The 21,467-nt window shown below is 36.1% G+C and overlaps 2 protein-coding genes across 3 annotated transcripts; one reads left to right on the forward strand and one right to left on the reverse strand.

Annotated features, from left to right (window-relative positions):
- Window positions 1-383: 383 nt before the first annotated feature.
- LOC104907313 (zinc finger BED domain-containing protein RICESLEEPER 2) lies at window positions 384-4,161 on the forward strand. Of its 2 annotated transcripts, none has more exons than XM_057392765.1 (5): window positions 384-521; window positions 1,824-1,992; window positions 2,121-3,378; window positions 3,470-3,782; window positions 3,901-4,161. In XM_057392765.1, exons 2-5 carry the CDS (start codon window positions 1,910-1,912, stop codon window positions 3,978-3,980), a joined length of 1,734 nt encoding a protein of 577 aa, XP_057248748.1. In that variant the 5' UTR covers window positions 384-521; window positions 1,824-1,909; the 3' UTR covers window positions 3,981-4,161. The 2 variants fall into 2 exon arrangements, with proteins under 2 accessions (XP_057248748.1, XP_057248749.1); XM_057392766.1 differs by lacking the exon at window positions 384-521 and adding an exon at window positions 546-1,475.
- Window positions 4,162-10,085: 5,924 nt separating this feature from the next.
- On the reverse strand, window positions 10,086-18,659 carry LOC104907282 (uncharacterized). Its single transcript, XM_010696197.4, has 12 exons — window positions 18,293-18,659; window positions 18,092-18,177; window positions 16,698-16,777; window positions 16,341-16,396; window positions 15,742-15,790; window positions 14,519-14,647; window positions 13,161-13,256; window positions 12,748-12,861; window positions 12,490-12,614; window positions 12,129-12,364; window positions 10,780-11,595; window positions 10,086-10,642 (listed from the first exon to the last, which is right to left on the reverse strand). Exons 1-12 carry the CDS (start codon window positions 18,574-18,576, stop codon window positions 10,593-10,595), a joined length of 2,121 nt encoding a protein of 706 aa, XP_010694499.2. The 5' UTR covers window positions 18,577-18,659; the 3' UTR covers window positions 10,086-10,592.
- Window positions 18,660-21,467: the final 2,808 nt, after the last annotated feature.

The following is a 21,467-nucleotide window of genomic DNA, read 5'->3' on the forward strand; positions in this document are numbered from 1 at the left end:
GTGAAAGTATGAATTATTTGTTTGTATTATAAGGGTTACTTTATACAAATACCAAGCCATTTCTCAACATGAAACCACCACGTCCTCCTCCTCCCCATCACCGACTCAAACAACCAACCACCATCACTCCTCTTAACTCCATCGAATTGTTGCAAATTAAACCCATTCAAAAAAAAGAGAACATAATAGAAACCATCGTTGGTATGATCCAACGAGTCTGTTAGGCAAATTAAGTCCAGGCATAAAAAAATTTCTAAATAAAATTCCACTATTTATTTATTTCGGTTAGTAGTAGATTACTGACCTACTAAGTCGATAAAGTTTTTTCCTAACAGAAACAGACCCCGTTGGATCATACTTATTCATACCTATCCAGAAGTCTCAAAATAAAAACGCGCGCAATTTTGTTTCTATACCTTTTTACCCGCCCTTTTTGTCTGCCCATTATTTCTAACTTACCCTTCGTTTATCTTCTTTGCTTTACAGATACTCAAATACCTAATTTTCTCTCTTGAATTCAGGTAATTTTTGTTCCTTTAATTGTCCATTTTATTTTCTTAATCTTAATTCTGAGTTTATCCTCTCGTAGGAATTTCATTCACTGTATCTGTTACAACATTTTAGCTGCATTTCGAAGATTCAAAGTCGGCCTAGTTGGTTAGAGGCCCTCCTTTCATCCATGTGAAAGGGGTTCGATTTTTACCCTTTGTAAAGTAGAATCCCAAAATGTTCTCCACTTGCAGAGGAATTTCATTCAGAAAAATCTAGTTGCATTTCTTAATTTTCATTATAATTGTTATACGTTTATACATACTTTATGCCCAAATAATTCTAATTTTGTTTACAGTTTGTTAAGAAATGCCTGTTTTAGTTTTTTATTTTATTTTTGGGAACAAGTAGGAAAAGTTCAAAAACATTCAGAAAATTAACAAAGGAGTTGAAGGAAAAGTTTGAATTTTTTTTAAAAAAATTTCGAAATTTAGGTAATTTCCATAAAGAATGTTTTTTTTTGGGAATAGTTTAAGCCCGGTTCTTTTAAACTGAATGAATAAAATTCACTCCAGTTCAGACAAATTCAGTTCATTTCAGTTCAATTCTGTTAGTTAATTTTCATTAACTTCAGTTTAGACAAATTCAGTTTAGTCCAAAAGAAGAGTCTTAGTATCAAAATGGTCCGAGTATTCAGACTGTGCTTGTTCACCTAATTGTTCCTGTTATTGTTCTAGTTGTACTCATAAGCCATACCAATAATTCGATTTAAGATAATAAAAATAGGGAATGTGAGTGCACCTACATAGGAATTAGGATGCCCCTTGTGGGTGACTTTGGTGACGAGTTTCTCTACCAAGCAATAGCATGTGTTGGTGTCAAGTAATTCTCATTACGGCCTGTTGAAGGTGGGAATGAGAGGTAATGAGAGCCAATGAAGTGAAATCGATTTTTGTGGCGAAGTTCCATGACAATTGTTAATGTTGGTAAGAGATGAAGTTTTGGGATTCAAAGACATAGAGTTATTGAACTTATTCTTGTGACAGTAGTACTCTCACATCTTTTGCTTTCGTTTGTTCAATTATGTTCATGTCTTAAAGAAATTACTTGAGTTCTGTTCTAATTGTCTAGGACTTGTTACTTTACATTACTGAAAGGCTTAGTGAGTGTGTACTGACATTGCACTTCATTTTGCTCCATCTGTGAAAATTTTCTGTGGGTAAAATTGTGTATAGACTATAGAGAATGAAGAAATGCGAGTTCTCCACAAATACCATTAGAATTTGCAAAAGGCACATTTTTGGTTTTATGTAATGGTGAAGCTTGTTGTGCAGCTGTTTACATCACTACATATCACAGCTTGGCTTTTGCTTACTTCTCTTGGTGGCCTGGTGGATTATTTTGCTGTTAGATAATACCTATGTCTACCTCATCGATTTCCAATCGAAAGCGGCATGCAAGTGCTCCATTGGAATCAGTTTTTGACAATACCTCAGCAGGCAAGTTCTAGACTTCTAGTGTCCTTCAGTTACAAGTACTCAGTTTTAACTTACTTTTGTATATAGCATTCTTTGTTGGTGACTTGTAATAGTATAACGTATTGATGTTTGTCCTTTCTTTGTTTAAGGTAGGAAAAAATTAGCTGTGAAAAAGGAGGATCCTGTTTTGAAGGAGATGATGGCATCCGCTATCATAAGACACAGTCTTCCATTGACAATCTTTGAGCAAAGTGGCGATGGAGACATCTTGACCTTTCTAAACCCAAATGTCAAACCAATAAGTACGAATGAGATAATAGCAAACTGTTTAGAAGTGTATGAAAGGGAAAGAACCAAGCTTAGATACGCTTTGCGAAGTATTCCTGGTAGACTTTGTTTGACATGTGATATTTGGGTGGATCCTTGTACTAATGAGTACCTTTGTCTGACAGTAAATTATGTGGATTCTAACTGGAAACTGCAAAACAAGTTTTTGAATCTTGTCCCCTTGCCTTTTCCCTGGGATGCCTCTATCCTGAGGTCAGCGGTTAACAATCTATTGTGCAAGTGGGGAATCGAGAAGAATGTATTTTCAATAACCTTTGATAGTGGAAGGTGTGGTGATACTGTACTAGACATGTTAAGGGATTGCCTTAATGAGCAGGATGGAGTTAAGGGCGACTATTTTGGTGTTTGTTGTGGGGCTCATTTCATGGATCATATGGGTCAAGAGTGTTTCAAGCTGATTGATAGCCCTATACGCAAGATCAGGGAGGGTGTGCAGTACGTGATTTATCATGAGAAGAACAGACTGAAGTTTGAAGAAGCTGCAAAACTCATTTTTCAAGGTGCATTTGATCCCCTGTGGTCAGATTGCAAATTAAGATGGAATTCCACATATTTGATGCTTGAGAGGTCAGTTAAGTATCGGTGTGCCTTTGAACATGTGATGATCGATGACGAGTATACTGATTGGCATTTGACAGAAGAAGAGTGGTCTAGGCTTGAAAAGATGTGTAAGCTTCTGAAGCCTCTTTATGACATAGCAAATCTGTTTCTAAGCACCGAACACCCAACAGCAAATTTATACTTTAAGAATGTTCTGAAGATTGGTCTGCTGCTCGTGGATGCATTGGAGGATAAAGACCTTGAGATAAGTAACTTGGCACGAAGGATGAAGAGTGAATTTGATGTGTATTGGGATGCTTGTCATGATGTACTTGCATTGGCTATAATATTTGATCCCCGCTACAAACTCAGCTTTGTAAAGTTTTGTTATGGGAAGTTAGACAAGGCAAGTGCAGAAGACAGGTATGTGAGCACCTGTAGACGGCTAGATAGGCTCTTCAAAACTTACAGTGATCAAGTGTTTGCATCACAAACAAATGAAATGAAAGATGATATTCTCAAGGTAAGTAAAATTTATATACTAGTTCTGCGGTGATACCACATTTGCGTGCAATATACTTGTCCTGTTTCATGACGTATTTATTTGAAATCAGGATTTTGAGATATATTGCAGAAAGAAGGAATTTGACTCAAGTAAGTCCAGTCTGAATGTGTACTTGAATGAGCAGAGTGTCGGTTTCCAGGAACATATGGATGTTCTTTCTTGGTGGAAAGAAAATGAACCTCGTTTGGGACAAGATCTATCTCTTATGGCAAGGGATATACTAAGCATTCCTATTACCTCGTTCCCTAGAGGTTCAGTTTTTGGCATGGGCAACAGAGTTGAAGACAGATTGAAAGGTATGTGGTCATTCAACTGTATGGAAGTGCTGATAGCTACCCGAAACTGGTTGTCTGGATACCCAGGTAAGATGATATATTCAGCAAATTTGATCATTTGATAGGCTTTTCATTTATAATAAGTTGAGTTTTTCATGTTTTCTTGTGATTTTTCACTTATTTTATAATTTTTCTGCTCTTTCAGTTGATGCTGATTACCCTGGAGGACTTATGGGCCGTGAGCAGCGATTTTGGCGCACCACATGTGAGGAAGAGGCAGATTGAACGTTTCAGAAGTGACATTGCAACCTTCATTTGCTGTTCTGACAGATTTTAGCTGCAGTGGGAGTTTTTGTACTGATACATGTGCATGATTTTACACAATCAGAGAATCAACTGATCCAGAACTGTTAATAATCGTTAGTAATATAGGTTTTGATGATATAATATCGTTGATTTTACAGCTGGTGGTTTGTATGCCATATGAAACCGCCAAAGGTTGATATGTCAAAATTAACGCGTGGTCTAGATGGTGTTAATTAGCTCATGTGAACTGTGATCCTTTATGCTGTACTAATCTGAATGAGGTCGATCTATCTGCAAATTTATGTTAATGGAGAGATAGGTCTGTTTAATTAACTAATTGTGCTAGTGCACTGACATCATTTTTTAACATTGTTATTGTTCTGTAACTATTAGATTAGGATATAGGATTTAATAGAATCAGATAATTTGCATTGAATAATTAGAGGCCTTTATATTGGCCAACTTTAGGTCACAGTGAGTTAAGTGTTAAGCTAACAATCATAATCTTGACCAAAGTTTATCTTCTACATTAGTGTCAATCATTAAGCGTTAAGCAGATAATCTTGATCATTCCTTAACGTCTTGATGGGAAACACTTTTAACTTGAGTCTTGATGCAACATTATTATGCAATTTCTTCCAGCCACAATTCTGGATTATGGCTGAAATATTGTTTGAGTGTTTCCGAGTTTGTTTTTACAGCAGTTTAAGCTGAAATAGCTCGCATTTTGGCCAAGCACAACATCAAGAATGTCATTTTACTGTCTAGTCAATTTGAGATATTTCTCAATAACTTCGTGTTCATGTTATGTTGCTTTTGATTGTGTTGCCATATCATGTCGTGTAAAAAGTTATCAGTTGTACTCACAATTTCAATCTTGCCTCCACTCAAGTTAGATCAGTAATAAGCTGTTTTTTACTTGTTTGTTCATGGACATTGAGAAAGGGGTAAGCTTAGTATCGATAGCGGCCATTGTTGATTACACCTCTTTCAAACTTGATCACAATATCTATGGCTGTATCATTCCATTCGATTACTCTGAAGCTGATTTATCCTAATTTCTCTAATGACCCTCCCTATTCCTTTGATTATGAGGACGACGATGACAATTGAAAACAAGCAGGCCCCCTTTGTATTACAAACCAACCATCAATCTAGATATTTGAAGCTCTGAATCCAAGCCACACCAAAGTTACACCTAGTATTCGAGGTGCATAATGTGTAAGATTAACTAGCTTCTGGTAATGTAAGACGGCTGCTTTGTTCACCAAAAAAAAAACTAGCTTCTGATAATTATAATTTTGAAGTTCATATGAGGGCAAAATTAATTGACTTAATATTCACGACTTGCACAAATAACAAATCCAACAATTTATTCCACTTGTTTATTTTCCCATAGATGCGACAATTGGACAGTTTGGATCTGCTGCAGTTCATGTGAATCAAGTATGACACGATCACAGTTCACAAATTTTTCAGCTCAAAAAACTAAGTGGAACAATTTATTTAACAAGAAAAAGTCGGAGATTTTTTTATAAGAGAAACCGCGAGAAACTGTTTTATCAAGCTAAATCAAGCTTCACCAAAGCTTTGATACTTTGAGAAAAAGAGTTCGTACAAAGAAATTCCTCAGTGGGAGCCACGTTCCAACGTGCCATCAAACTTAGCAACAGTATTTCCCGCTCTCCTAAGTCCTAAGAACCTATCAATTCTGAAAATAGTCATAATCGTAGTAACCCCCTCCATTTCCTGTCCCTCCTCCTCCAACAATCGGCTCAGGCGGGCTTGACGGATCAGTCGGGCATGGTACTTGTGGTGGCTTAGATACTACAACAGCAACATTAACGTTCCCTTTTCCTACGTGCAATTGGGCTTTTACGTCGACTGAACGAGCTTTGACGCCGAGATCACTGATAAAAGCCATGAGTACCATGAATACTAGAGTGATGAATAATCTCCTCTTATGCTCCATTCTTTGGAATTTTAAGGGGTACAGATAGTAGTATTACTCAGGGAGTGCATACAAATTTATAATATGGTTGTGATTGTGATGCAATATATAACAGCTGAGGGGACAACTAAATTATAACTAGTCTAGCTATTTATTAGTATATGACAGTTGACAAATACTAGTAATCTAGTATAATTACTTTAATATACTGAACACTCCACTTATTAATTGCAACTAGAGCGTATTAGTGCTTTCCATTTTCAACTTCATTAGTTGAAGACTTGAACGTGGGGAGCAATCTTCTCTGATAATTACTATAATTATGATTGTAATTGGTGTTTTTGCTGTATTTTATGAAATGATCCGAATTACATGATGATTATTGATTAGTAATCATTACCCACTCCGCCACTACGAATCTACAATACATGGGACTTGGGAATAGTGATAAAACGCTGATGATTATCACGCCCACTCACAGCCATATATTATTAAAAAGGTTGATGTGACATCTTTGTCATATAAAAAAGACTCATGTTTGTGTATCTGAAACCCTTGTTATTGTTAAATCAACTCCTGTTTGTGTGTTTGAAATCCATGTTTTTGTTAACTCAACTCCTGTTTGTGTAATTGTTAAATTCACTAATATGATAGACTTCATTTAATTGTTAAATTACCAATTTACCCTTTTGTAATCGTTAAATTACGCATTTACCTATGTGAATGGATAGTGATAACCGCTCATGATGAGCGTTTTATCACTCCTCGATACAAGATCGAAAGACAAAAGTTCGCATTGGCTCCTCCAGAGTAAATATGATAATTCGGATAAACGAGTTGTATTAGTGTTTGATCTCATGGATCTTAGGTACTCCAAAAAAATATCAAAATATATAAAATGTCTATTTCAATAATATGACAAATTGAGCCAATTCATATTGATTTCGTGTCTATGTCATATCAATATGAGGTCTTTTCAGTTTTCAGTAACTATGTTTTCTTTTCACATTCCTGATATTTTCTCTATGTAATGTCCTATTAAAAATTGTTAGTCCTACTTAGGGTCTGTTCTCCCTAGCTTATTTTCAGTTTAATTTAGTTCAGCTCTAGACAATACTTCGACTCTCACATATCACTATTCATTTCAGTTAAGTTCAATTCAATTCAATTCAATTCAGCTATTTTATGCCGAAGAAAACAAGCCCTCACACCCTGTTTTTTGGACACAATTTCAGTTCAATTTCAACTCAGCTACTATCCTCTTACAATTTTACTTCAATTCAATTCAATTCAATCTAAAAGAACAAGTTAGTACTCCCATTTTCAAGTTAGAATTTTGGATTTTGGGAGAAATAAGAAAAGTGCTCTTTCCTAATTTACTACCACTACCACTACCACTACCAATACCAATATAGAGCATTTATTCCTAATTTATTCCTGAAAATTAGACCTGAAGAAGATTAAATTCCATACTGCAATCTTCTGCTTCCCCACACAATTAAAAGGGTTTCGATTCATTTCAGAAAAAAAAAATATATATATATGCACAGTATATCTACGGATGTTCTACCGATGAGTTGTTCAAATTTGCCAAGCTTGACCATCTGGCTGGTACATTATTCTCTTTCTGAATTATGTACATCACATACCCTATTTCAGAAACCAAATAAGGGTGCGTTCTGTTCAACTTAAAAAATTAAGTTTCAGGTCCAATAAGTTCAGATAAGTTCAGATAAGTTGCAATAAGGTCTAATAAGTGCAATAAGTTCCAATAAGGTCTAATAAGGTCCAATAAGTTCCAATCAAGTGCAATAAGTTCCAATCAGGTGCAATAAGTTCCAATCAGGTCTAATTGATAAGAGGTTTTTAGTGTGTCGTTAGGGCACTAAGAACCGCTTTCCAAACAATATTTATAATCCAAACAAGCAATTACTAAGAGAATAGTAAGGGCAAGTCAAGGGTCGATCCACAGGGAAAATGGGATTGATTAAAGTCTATCAAGTCCAGACTACCTAATTGAAAGGTATTTGGGGATTTGAAAGATGTTTGGTAACAATTAAGACTAACTAACAACTAGAACAAGCAAATATTACGAGTTTAAATATCAAATAAAAGACACTAGAGTTAAGGTTACTAGCATGAATAAGAACTTAAAACGAGCATAACTTCTTTGTTTTATATTCAAATCAAGCTTATGACCAGTCGTTTGAAAGATATCGAAACGAGCTTTCACCTCCAACTGGAATTACCTTCATCCGATTTGTGGTTTGAAAGTTATGTCCATTTGAAGTTCTCCACTCAAGATTTCATTGTACAATGTGCTCCTTTGTGCGAGCGGACATGGGGAATGGTGCAAGCGCACTATTTATCAATGTGTGCTTTGTTTTCATTGCTACCTTTTCCAACTTCACAAATCGTAGCTATCTTAGTAGTTTCACCTATATCAAGAACATGGCAAAACAAGGTGAAAGCAAATGTACTAGAAATTCGGTCAAAAATGACTAAAAATCTAGCAAAATATCACTATGATCAAGTATGATCAAGTGAATGAAATAGAAGGGGAAAGGGAGAATAAAGAGGGAAGAAAGGGGAGAAAGAGGATCAAAATGAGCTAAAATGAGTCCATAAAGTACGTTTGAAACACACTTATCACTAATAAGGTCCAATAAGTTCCAATCAGGTCTAATAAGGTCCAATAAGGTCCAAATAGTCAATGTTTAATAAACATTTGTATTATTGTCCACTATTTTGTTATTCATAATTTCATATCACTATTAGCGGATTATGCTATTATTAGAATTTTAATTAAAGTACCACAATGATTATATAGTATTATACTTGTATTAGTGTCTATTATTTTATTATTTATTTGTATTATGTCTATTATTTTATTATTTATTTGTATTATGTCTATTATTTTATTATTTATATTACTATTAGCTGATTATGTTATGATTAGAATTTTTTATTAAAGTACCACAATGTATAGTATTATACTTGTATTATTGTCTATTATTTGATTATTCATATTGCTATCGAATAATATTATAATCATGGTCAAATAATTAAGGTTAACAATAATAATAATAATAATTATGATTACAATATTTTGCAATTCGCTCGTCTTTAAATAACTAGAGATAACATGTTTTCGTTACTAATAACTATGAAAGATATAAATGTTATCAATTGATTGCTTCATTATCATCACTGGAGTATCTTTCTTCATCGGAGTATCTTTCTTCATCTTCGATAATTAATAATCATTATTTTTTAAAGGATGAATTATAATAATATTATTCCATAAAAAATTTTGAGGGTAGTATTTACGTTAGTGGTAATATTTATGTTATTCATGGTCAATGTTTTTGTCTAATAAGGTCAAATAAGTTTCAATCAGGTTCAATAAGGTCTAATAAGTTTCAATCAGGTCCAATAAGGTCTAATAAGTTTCAATCAGGGTCAATAAGTTCCAATAAGGTCCAATAAGGTCAATCAGGTTCAATCAGGTCCAATAAGTTCCAATCAGGTTCAATCAGATCCAATAAGTTGAATCAGGTCCAATCAGGTTTAATAAGTTCCAATAAGTTCAGTTCAGGTTCAATAAGTTCAGTTCAGATAAGTTCCAATAAGTTCAGGTCCAATAAGTTGAATAGAACGCACCCTAAGTTTAAGAAGTACAGAGATTTTGCTAACAAACATTTTTTTAAAAAAGTTAATACTTCCTCTGTTTCAAATTACTCGCTACACTTTGACTTTCACGCTTGTCGATGCACTACTTTGACTACTAATATCTTTAACTATTTATTAAAGTATAAATTTTTGATTTTCTGAAAATATATATTGAGACAAATCCGACAACATATTACATTATAACATTTGATTTTATCTAATAGTAAATAATGCATGGTCAAACCTCATTCATAAATAGTGGAATTTTCAAAGTGTAGCGAGTAATTCGACACGGAGAAAGTATATAATTCCAGTTCCAGAAAAATTAAGAGATGCTATTAAGCTAAATACAACAAACAAAATACCTGCTCACATGATCACATCTAATGTTTTACTTACTTCCCTCTAGAGGAAAGAGAGAAGGCTACATAACTAATGTAAACAAAATCATGTCAAGCGTATAAAGCAATTTAATTTTTTTGATAGCAGAGTATGAAGCAGCTATTACTCTTACCTCCAATTACAATCTACGCACTCACTGGATTAATCAATTCCAGATTTCCATCTAAAAAGTTTGTTAATACACTTATATATACATAATTCAAAATTTCCGTCATCAAATTTCATCTCTACAATTCATCACAGGTAACAAGAGTGAGAAGTGAAGAGTCTGGGTAAATTAAACTTTGGAAACTCAGATCTACAAAAAATTTGAAGATTGGCTTAGGGATACTAAGCATATAAGCTTTAAGATCGAATGTGTGAATGCTTAGGTTGTTTCTCTTTCGCACATATACTCCTTGCGGTGTCCCGACTTTGGAGGAGGGTTCATTGTCCTCCCTTTTCTTTTTCCACATTGATAAGCTCAAAATAATTCTGATTTAAAGGTTTAGTTGAACCCACACCATTGAGATCTCCATGACGTTGCGGTTATAACCAATACTAAGATGTGCTACAGATACTTCGCATCAGTAACCAAGACGATCATTCAGTGATGTTCGACCATCGCCTGATTGTCCTGCAAAAGGCATTACCCAATCAGTAAAACGGCCACCACCAACCGAGATGTGATCAAAGAGTGAACCACATGAATAAAGATCTTACCTTCTATAGCAAATATTTAAAATAAAACAATTAAGAAAGAAAAGAACTCACCTTCAGGAGGAACCCACGTTTCGTAGTCTGACTCTGGATGTGGCTCCAGGAAAGCAGGTTTCTCAGGACCAAGCACCCTCCTAGGCCTTTTATTATCTTGCCCCGGTTGCTTCTGTTCTCTTCTATCATTGTTTCCAGGATCTCCTTCCTCGCTTGCATAGATTCCTCGTTTGTGTTTCAACAATAGAGCAACAGCATCTTCCACAGCCATGTCAGCTCCCGCAGATCTGTGTTCACTACCTTCAGCTGAATCAGCTGGCTTCTTTTTCCGCAAAATAAGACCGGGGGCAGCACTTTCCAGATCAGACTCTGGCTTCTTTTCTGATTGAGAGGTAGTTGACTCCAAAATCTTCTTCCTCTCTTTATAATCAATAAACTCATCACCCTCATTTGTGTCCGACTGTTTCTCTGGTTGACTTTCTTTCCTTTCCATGTCTTCTACTGCCCCAAGCCACTGCGGCTTTGCAATTTTGTAAATTGTTTGTTTGCTTTCGGTTGAATCGGGTACAACCTCATTGGATTTTGATACCTCACTAGCTTCTTCAAATACATCTGGAGTTACTTGTTTTGGAACAGAACCATTGAGTGGACTTTCAGGCATACTGACATTTTCCGGTTCAATTTGGCATTTCTCAGGTTTCTTAACAGTGGAACTAGAAGAATTAGATTCTATACACTTGTCCTCCTTGGGAAATGCCGCTCGTTTTTTTGCAGTTTCTCCAGTGGGGTCAGCTATCTTCAGCAGGTAGACAATCCTATCCAATTCTGTCTGGAGGGATGATAGATCCTTCTCAAGTTGCACAGTCTTATCGAGAACTAAGCATCAATACAAACCATCAGCAAGGGCACACAAACATAACAACACTCCAGAAAAACAAAGATGTATTTAACTTTACTCAAAATAGCCAACAAAACAAGACTGCCATTTTCAGTATGCATGGTCAAGGGGAACATAAAATTATGAGAAATGTACAAGTTGAAAGTTTCACAGGTGCTAACATAAACACAAAAAAGTCATCAAGCTTAAAAAGTAATATCAATCAAAATCTGGGAGAAGGCATCCTAGCTGCAATTTTCTGAATACTTCTAGTATGTTAACACAGCATAAGCAATGCCATGAGGTGTTATTAAAAGAATAACACCTAATTAACTTTTTGTGATTTCAGCTTGTCCTTTCAGCATCCACTTTCCTAGCATCTTCTTGATTGATCATGGGTTGGAAAGCGAAAAAGGGTGTTAGGTTGTGTCAAAATTCTTTCATAGTTGTCTACGTAGCAGTTGCATTTAATCATCCCTCTTATAAGTTCCTCAGATATGCCCTAACAAGATATTGAGAAAAGCAGGCTTACCAAGCTTAGACGAAAGACCAGACATATAAGCATCAAGCGCATCTCCAGTATCTTGTTCAACCATAGGTTCTGACGTCATATTCTTCTCTTCCAAGAGCAATTTCTTCTTCTCCTCCATTTCTTTCAGCAGTATCTCTTTCTTATCCAGAAGAGAGTCAGCCGTCTCAACGGATTGTGTATTGGCTGATTTGTTAGCAGATTTCTTCTTCGTTCGGTCATAAAACTCATCATCGTCACTACACAGATTGAATTTGCGAGAAATCATCAACCAGAGTTTTGTCTTCACAGAAAATGACACAACAATCTCCAATCTTGTACAGTGGAGCAAAGTTGACTCAAACCAACTCAATAACATAATTACCTCATATACTCATCCTCATCTTCAAATCCCTTTGACTTGCCGAATGTCTTCCCAGTGCGTGCACCTATACTTTCTCGGATACTATCATTTAAAGTCTCTTCCAAACTTTCCAGCTCCTCCAATATCTGTGAAAATCAAAAGGAAACTGAGTTCCAACGAAGAGCAACTTCTTTGGCTGGATACATATACATATTTCTTTCTAATCAAGAGAGAATCTAAAGAATGTGAAGCATAATTTTAACATCAAAGTCTCTGAACCTGTGATATCCTCATCTCATTCCGAGCAATCTGAGTTTGTTGTCCCTGAGTCAACCCTCCTTGGGATATGTCTTTAGCACGGATTGCAGCCATCTCCTTCTTCATATGGGCAATCTGCAGAGAAGCTACTAATATAATTATCATAAGAGGGATATGTCTCTTTTTTCTGTCAAGTAACAGAACCTCCAATGCTTGTGGGGGTTGCAAAAAGAGCAAAATAAGATTCATCAATGGTTGATGTACAAAAACCCAGAGAGAGATTTTGCACATGCCAATGCCATTTCTTGCTATAAACCTCATTCAGATAAATATAAAGCAAAGCTAAACAAAATAGTGAAATACGGACTGCAAGAAAGTTTAACAAATAAATGGGAGAGAAACTACGCAACATATTCTTATTGAAAGCAAACTACCTTCTCCATTCTTTTCAAGACTTTCTCCCGGGTTTTTTGTTGCTTTTCTGTGAGTTCCCCTTTGTAGTTTTGCCATGTTACCTCATCATGTTCATCCTGTAAAATTGGAGAGCATATTATGAACAGAAGATACAGACAGGATCATCAAGGACCAAAAAAGGGAAGAGAGCAGCATGAGACATTGGAATGTTAGCAATGTGGACAGTGAAAACAGCTAAATTCTGTAATAGACTAGCCTACGGGGGCAGGGTTACTTCTGATAATAAAAACTCATTATTATGTTAGCTTGGGGAGTAAGGCAAGTAGACTATAAATAGCGGAGATAAGGGAGAGAAGAGAACATAAAGAGAATATTGGAGAGTTAGTTGATATTTGGGAGAGAACAAGCCTCTCGAAAGCTTGTAGTTATCACTTTATTTTGCTATTTATCAGAAAATCATCTATCAAAGTCCATTTTATTTCTTGTTCTCCTTCTCAAATCTGCCTTAGCAATCTGAATCCATTACACATTCCAACATACTAGTCTGCATTCCATTGTTCATCCCTTTAGTTTGCCAACATGTTCAACTAAGCTGTTTCGTGTTACATTCCAATGTAATGCTTGACAGACTAATACCAATTGAAAGGTTTATACCTAGACAAAGAAAAACATGTTTCTAAATGTGTCTCATAGGTGTGAGCTTAATTTTTATGATGCATATACCCAAATAGCAATTTAGGTCCACTCTTATTCGAGCCTACATGACCAATAAGGGGTAGGAGCAACCTTTCAAAACCTTTCAACCGATACCAAAATAGGTGTCTCCTAAGTACAGTTTACATTCTTGTAGGTGTAGTCCTGGTTTGATGTCATTCCGAGGTCCAAACTCCAAATGACCATTATGACGGACACAGATAACAGTTTCTACCGAGACCCTCACAATACAAGTGGACATAAATTGCAACCCTCCTACTTTTCAGTCCCATCACATCTAAACCTAGATAAGTAGAGCTTTTTAAGAGAAAGACTCCCCCTCCAATTCTTATCAAGACTTTTTAGTTGTGTCTGCAGTCTCAAAAGATTTCCTCAAACTTAATTGGCAGCGATATGACATCTTGATCTTTCCCATGTACTTAACCTTGGCTCATAAGGATTGCAATTGTCCTGAACTTGAGGAGTGGCATATACCTTCCCAGTGGAAAATAAATTAAACTTATCTTTGGGGTAAAAACTGAGAGGACAAGGACTTGCATATCATGTCTCAAATATGCAGAGGAAGTGAAGTACTCAATTGTTAACGGACTCTCTAATTAACAATGATGCAATTATATATTAGAGCACATCATTTGCACCAACTGTAAAAGAATTCTCAACAAACCTCAGCTTCTTCAACAGCATCCTCTCCCATGCCCCAAGAAATACCATCAGCAACAGCTGCATCTTCTCTTGCCCTGCGGAGGGAAGCTGCCCGATCTTTAGCATACCTGACACTCGTCACGTCAGCTTCCTACAAAACAAAAGAAAAATAAAGCAAAAAACATGAGAACAAAACTATGACCCCATATTTGCAATAGCGAATGATCTATGATTCCGTAATACTCTCGAGTCTCGAGGTAATTATTTGAAAGCAAAAGTCAATCATAATACATCAAAATGAATTAGTACTAGCCTAATTTCGATTGCCATATTGTTCGGGGCAAAAATGCTTAATGGCAAGACCATTCTTACACCGGGAACAATAGTCACGGCATTCAGTGATAAAATGTTACAGTATTGTTCAATAAGAAGAAGATCGATACATATCAGTACAAATAGAAAGAGGTAGAAAAGCAGCTGAGCTTTACAAAATTAAGGGCAACATCAGATGCATCAAAGATTGGCTTCAGTTCTTCAAGTAATCCAATCCACATATATATATATAGATAGATAGATAGATAGATAGAGAGAGAGAGAGAGAGAATTGGGTTTCAATGAGAATATGTGATCCATTTCAGCTAAATTGCAACCTTTTTATTTCTTGAGGGGGCCAATATTCAAGAAGGATTACATTTTCAGGAAAAGAAAAAGATTATTATGGAATATCTTAGAAAAGGATTACATTTTTATTAAAATAAATTACTGTTCAACTGCTCTCATGTTCTCATATCAGAGTTGTTAGGCACGGAGTTTTAGGATACCCATTGATGAGGAGGGAGAAAAAGAGATAAGGTAAAAGGGTTCATGTGATGAAAGTGAAAACGATACTCGAAGGGGGGGGGGGGTACTCCCTCCATTTCTTTAAGGTGGTTAAAGATACTATTTGCACACATAATACAACAAGAGGAGAGAATGCGTGCAAGCAGGTGCATGTAGAGTAGAAAACATGGAAAAACTACAAGCAATAACCATAAATGGGAGAGAGAAAGTGTAACCAACTCAAAAGAACTGATAAGTATGCAACTATTTCAAAACTTCCAAAATAGGAAGTTTCGCAATAAAAAAAAAATAAATGGAGGAAGTATATGACTATTGCTACCAGCAAGGTTTGGAGATCCAAGATGTACAACTGTTAGCAAAAAATAACAAAGTACAAAGAGAAAGAAAGATGAACAAAGGTCTTACTGGAAGCATCAACTCTTCTGGACCTTGAAATATATATAACCGGGATGAGCTGTAACAATGAAACAAAGAAGTGGCAGTCAAAATTCAACACATTCACTTTATACAATCTAAAAGGCAGACATATATATACCCTCTAAATTCTATACCTAAGATGCATATTTGTCAAGCACGAATATGTTCTATGAAATGCATAGGTGAAAAATATTATAAAAGATGGATTCACAGGGCTCTTAACCTGATTATTATCATGCTACTTTTCATCTTGGGGGTCAGGAAGACCAAACACTGACTTCCACGCCTTGTGGTAATTAGAGAGGTTGTAGGTGATCACGACTGTGTTTGGGATGGGGAAGAGGGGGGAGGGGGAGGGGGGGGGGGAGGGGGGAGGGGGAGGGGGGAGGGGGGAGGGGGGCATTTAAATTGTTTTGGAGCTTCAGGTGTGAAGGCAGCCAGCAAACAATACATAATCATGAGAAGAAAATGATGAAAGAGAATTCCAATGAAACAAAACTCAAGAAAGTAAATGATGGATACGCAATATGGAGATCTCAGATCATTTAGGACACAAATGGGAGGTCACAAGAGGCAGAGATGCTCACACGCCAAAACGAATGACGTCGCCAACATGTAAATCCACATACTCTTTCTTTTGTACCTGGTTAGACAACATTGTTATAAGTTACCAAAATTTTTCAGCGCGATAAATATGGCATGAAAAGGCCTTAAAGTATATTTCATATATAGTGGAAGTTTTACACACACACAAAAAGGCAACTATCAAACATATTTAAACTTTCAAGAAAACAGAAAAAACGGGTACTTTCAGCGCAAGTGCCACAATCGACAGATAAATTAACCAAGAAAATGGGGTGTTGTGTGTGTGTGTGTGTGTGTGTGTGTGTTGGGGGGGGGGGGGGGTTCTGCTACGATTCTAAAGCCATCATCAACAACAATACCTGCTTTTTGTTAATAGATGTTCCGTGAGTACTTCCAAGATCATAAAGATATGCAGATCCATCTCCCCTAAACTGGAGTACTAGCATAGAAGAAGAAACAATGAAAAACATGTTATGAATTTCCGTATATGAAAGCATCAGTAGGACAAGTAAAAAGGTCATGCTATAAACTTAATATTGCATAATAGCATATGTAAATTTCCCCATAATACAAACATGTTCCACTGGACACCTCTATTACATACACTTTTCATAGCAATACCGACATAAATTCATCAACCAATTTGCATGGCATTACAAACCAAAATATCAATCAGATCAATATGCAACCTGCGATATAGATCCGTAAAAAGTATTGGTTGGTTATCTTGCTACCCATGGAAGTTGGGAAAAGAACTGTTCTAAAACATCAAAAGACTCCCCAGTCTTATAGCCCCAATTAGTTTACACCTTTAAGTTTTATTCAAACACTGGCCCATGAAAAGTAAAAAAGGTACAGCAATCAAACTCAAAAGATTCCTCGCTGCAAGATCAGTATATTTATCTGAAGAAACAGAAATCTAACATGTCCAGTTCCATCCAGCTAAAAAGGCTACTATTTTTCCGGATTGTAGAAATGCAGTCACTATCCTCCATCAAAAAGATAACCGGACATGTATTCTAATTTAATCGTAATGTGCAGACGGCAGTGGGAGGCGATACCTGATGTGAAGATTATCTTTTGCGGGAGGTAGAAGAACAAGTATGTGGATGTAATGGCTAAGGCTTGTAGACGGTCTGATTTAGAATGTAATGTAACTAGGATGTTTTCCCATCCCCCTAGTCATTGCATGGATTATTATGACGATGTTGTAACTTGATTCTTAAGTTTATATTTATTTAAGCTCTTATTCAGCAAAAAAAAATCAACCAAGCAAAATCCAAAAGTACAACTCTTTTGCTAGATAATAGACTAACTGAAATGCATCACTTCGCTTCCGTCCACTAATTAGCATTTATGTCCACAATATGATCTCACAGTCTCACTCCATACACAGAGAACCCAACCGCGCCATCAATCAGAATCTCACAAGAGGCAATGACATTACTTTACGGAACGTCATCAAAATGCACAAGCTTCTTTTCATCGTATCATTATAATCCAGCATTAACTAAAAATGCAAGCAAAAGGATCAACCAATTCTGTAGGAAACATAAGAAAATGATAGACTTCTTTACAAAACTCTCAAAGTTTCACATGACAAGATAACTAATAACACAAATTCCTCCATTCCTAACAATGCCTTTCAATTCCAAGCAACTACACCGAATAGTGAAAACACTATTTCACAAACAAACTCTAATTTCTAACAGAGACAACAACAACAAACAAGAAACAAAAGCAAATTCCATACCAGCATGAAACCGAGAGATAGTAGGATGCTCAAGAACAAAATCGCACATATCAATCCTTCCGAACATATACGCACCTTTCTTCGTCCTAAAATAATTTCAAAAAAAAAAGGTAAAAATCAGAATAAAATCTGGCATGAAGATTCAGAAAGCAGCAACAATTAATTAATGGATGAATGAATGAATCATCGGTAGAAAAATACACATCGAGATTGTCGATAATAGCGCCATCTTTGAGAACTTCGAGGAAGAAAGGAAGAGAAGGAGCTTCACTCCATGGAGGAACGGAGTAAGGAACTGAAACTGAAACTTTTTCGGTGGAATGATTAGGGTTTGGTGGAGGAGCCATTGAAGAAGGTTGAGGAGTTTCTTCAGTTTCTGCTTCGGAAGAAGAAACGGTGGTTGAGACGACGTCGTTTGAGGAGGATGAAGGTGGTGCGGGTTCTGGTGGAGGATCCATGGAGGTCGAAGTCGAGGTTGTCGCCATTGTTCGAAAGAGAGGAGTGACCGAGTGAGTATTGTCTAATCAAAACATAAGTGAGGAAATTTTTTTAAAAATAAAGCGCACTTCCCTTTTTTTTAATCTTTATCCCATTATATCCTAGGTTTTCCTAATCTATTAAATGTATCATGTATCACTTCGGGGCGTTTGGTTAAGGGGTTACAAGAAAGAAAAAGAGAATTAATTGATTTCATTCCTTTAAAACTTATTTGAATTGGGGATTTTGTTTCTCCTCTTTTCTCCTCCATTACCCCAAATCCCTCTATTTTGAAATGGGAGAATAAAAAATCCTTGACCATCACATTTGACCACAACCACATTGCTACCGGAACCACCACCCTAGAACCCCTCCACTCGAAACCACCACCTAAAACCACCACCCCACCACCTAAAACCACCATCATCAACCCGAAACCACCATCCCACCATCATCGATCCATAACCGAAACCACCAAAGGCATCACTGGAAACAACCCCACCCCACAGAATCACCAAGGCACCACCCAAAACAAATCTCATCCCACTGAAACCACCATGGCACCACCCGTAAACCACCATGGCACCACCCAAAACCACATAAAGCGTTACCCCTCAACCCGAAAACCACCACATCCACACAAAAACCACCAATATTCATCGGAAACACCTCTCCCTTGCCGAAAAACTCTAGACCTACAAGAGAGGATGAAAGAAAAAAGATTTATCGCAAAAAACTCTTGTCAGTAATCGTGAAGGGAAGGGGCGGCAGAGGAGGAGGGGAAGGAGCGGCGACCGACGACAAGGGAGGGGAAGGGGTAGCGAGCCGGCGACAGGGGAGGGAAGAGCGACGGTAAGGGGAAGGTGGAAGAGGTTGAAAATAGTACGTGGATGGTGGTAGTTTTACGGGAAAAGTTGTGGTGGTGGAAAATACTAGGTTTTCCTTTGATAATATTTAAACAAACAATTTTGAAAATCAAAGGATAAACCTTTCCATTCTCCTTGCAACCCTTTCTCAAGCCCTTGAGTTCAAAAAATTTGAATAATATGATCCACGATAACTTATCATGCAACAGGTATTGTACAATATAGTCCCTTTTTTAATAACTTTTTGGTTTTTGTATGATATAATGATTATTCTATGTTATAGTTAGTGCTCGTTTGGTTGATATGAATTTATGTATGCAATAAAAATTCCCATGATTTTCTTATCTGGAAAGTTGATTGGTTGACATAAAGTTGAGAAAAATGGGTGCAATGAAATTTTTTTGAGAATTTGAAATTCCCACAAAATGTAGGAATTTAATTACCCACCCCGTGGTCAATAGAATTCATGGGAATTGCAAATTCTTTTATGTCAACCAAATAAATTTACGCCATTTCCTATGAATTACATGAGGGAATGAAGTAATTTCCTGTAAAATGAAACTTCCTACATGAATTAAATTCTCTTGTATACCAAACGAGAACTTAGTCCTATTTGGCAAATAGATTTTAGAGTTCAGAGTTTGTTGTTAGAGTTTTAACTTTTTGTTCAGCAGATTTGACTGTTGATTTGACAACTTTTTTTTATAAATGTGTTTGGTAATAATTAACTGATTGCTAAAAGCTTATTGCCATTTGTTTGAGTAAAATGACATTTATAGATACTTTAATACAATGTGTAGTAGTATTATTAGAGGCAAAAAACTAAAAAAGTCATTGAACATATTTGTACCTAATCCTCTAAAGAAAAAGGTCATATAAGAGCTTTTTCATTTTGAGAGTTTTCATTCTAAAATTCTCTTTAAAACTCTATTTTACCAAACACCCCTTCTAGAGTTTTTGACTAGTCAAAACTCTGAAAGTGGTCCAAAACTCTATTTTTGCTCCAAAACTCTAATTGCCAAACACCCCCTTAGTATCAGGTCCACAATTATGAGTTTCAATGCATGAGATCTTGTAGCACTTATCAATGAGGCACTATCGATTAATATGACATAGAAGAAATCCCTTATAAGTAGTAATACAATTCAATCCGCTCTTCATGGACACATTTATAATTTGCGAACTCATGTAAGATCGGTTCCACGTGATACAATTAGTTTAAGCTCATATCAAATTATTGAAACTGGCTCGTCCAAGAGTTGATTATAAGCCGAATTTGGACAAACTTTTTACCTTAAATGTTGTCCATTATGTGTTGGGCCACGCTGGATTTCACTGTCCAAACTCTAAAAGCACTTAGACGAGCTTTTCTAAGCACAAGACTAATATAGACTTATTAATATTATATTTTGTGCCTAACAATCCTGACTAAAGTTTGATTCGGTCCAATCAAAAATAGGGCCAATTTTTTTTTTTTTTTTTTTGTAAAATCCTGGTTTCTAGCCTAGGCTTACAAATCGGGCTAGACTTGATCAACCCTATTCTAGTGACTTTTAAAGAAAATTGTCAAAATTTTTGGATATCGAGAAGATAGGTATTTTGGAAAGTTAACTCCCACATTATTTGAAATGTAATTGTAATAACTAAAAAAGCCTGGTGCACATCACACCAAATAAAAACTACTTATTATGAAATATTGTATGAATGCCAATATCATAGAATATTCTAGACCCTTCACTTCCTTAGTAAATAGGGCATTTTAGAACCCTTACTCCCTAAGTAAATAGCTATTACAAACATATATACATATATATATACCCCATTAGTATCGACGAAATAATATACAACTCATTCTTCCTTATCATTCGAGCCTTTTTTTTCATGCTTTCTCAGAGGTATGGAGAAAGCTGCAATCAATAGGATTTTCCTAATTCTCTCTTCCCGAAAGGATTACTTTGTACATAACCAAAGCATTCAAAATTGTACTTCCTTTTTTATCTTTCTACCCATCTAAGGCGGGGAGTTCCTGCCAA

This window comes from Beta vulgaris, chromosome 2, assembly GCF_026745355.1.
Source record: "Beta vulgaris subsp. vulgaris cultivar EL10 chromosome 2, EL10.2, whole genome shotgun sequence".
Taxonomy (NCBI): Eukaryota; Viridiplantae; Streptophyta; class Magnoliopsida; order Caryophyllales; family Amaranthaceae; genus Beta; species Beta vulgaris.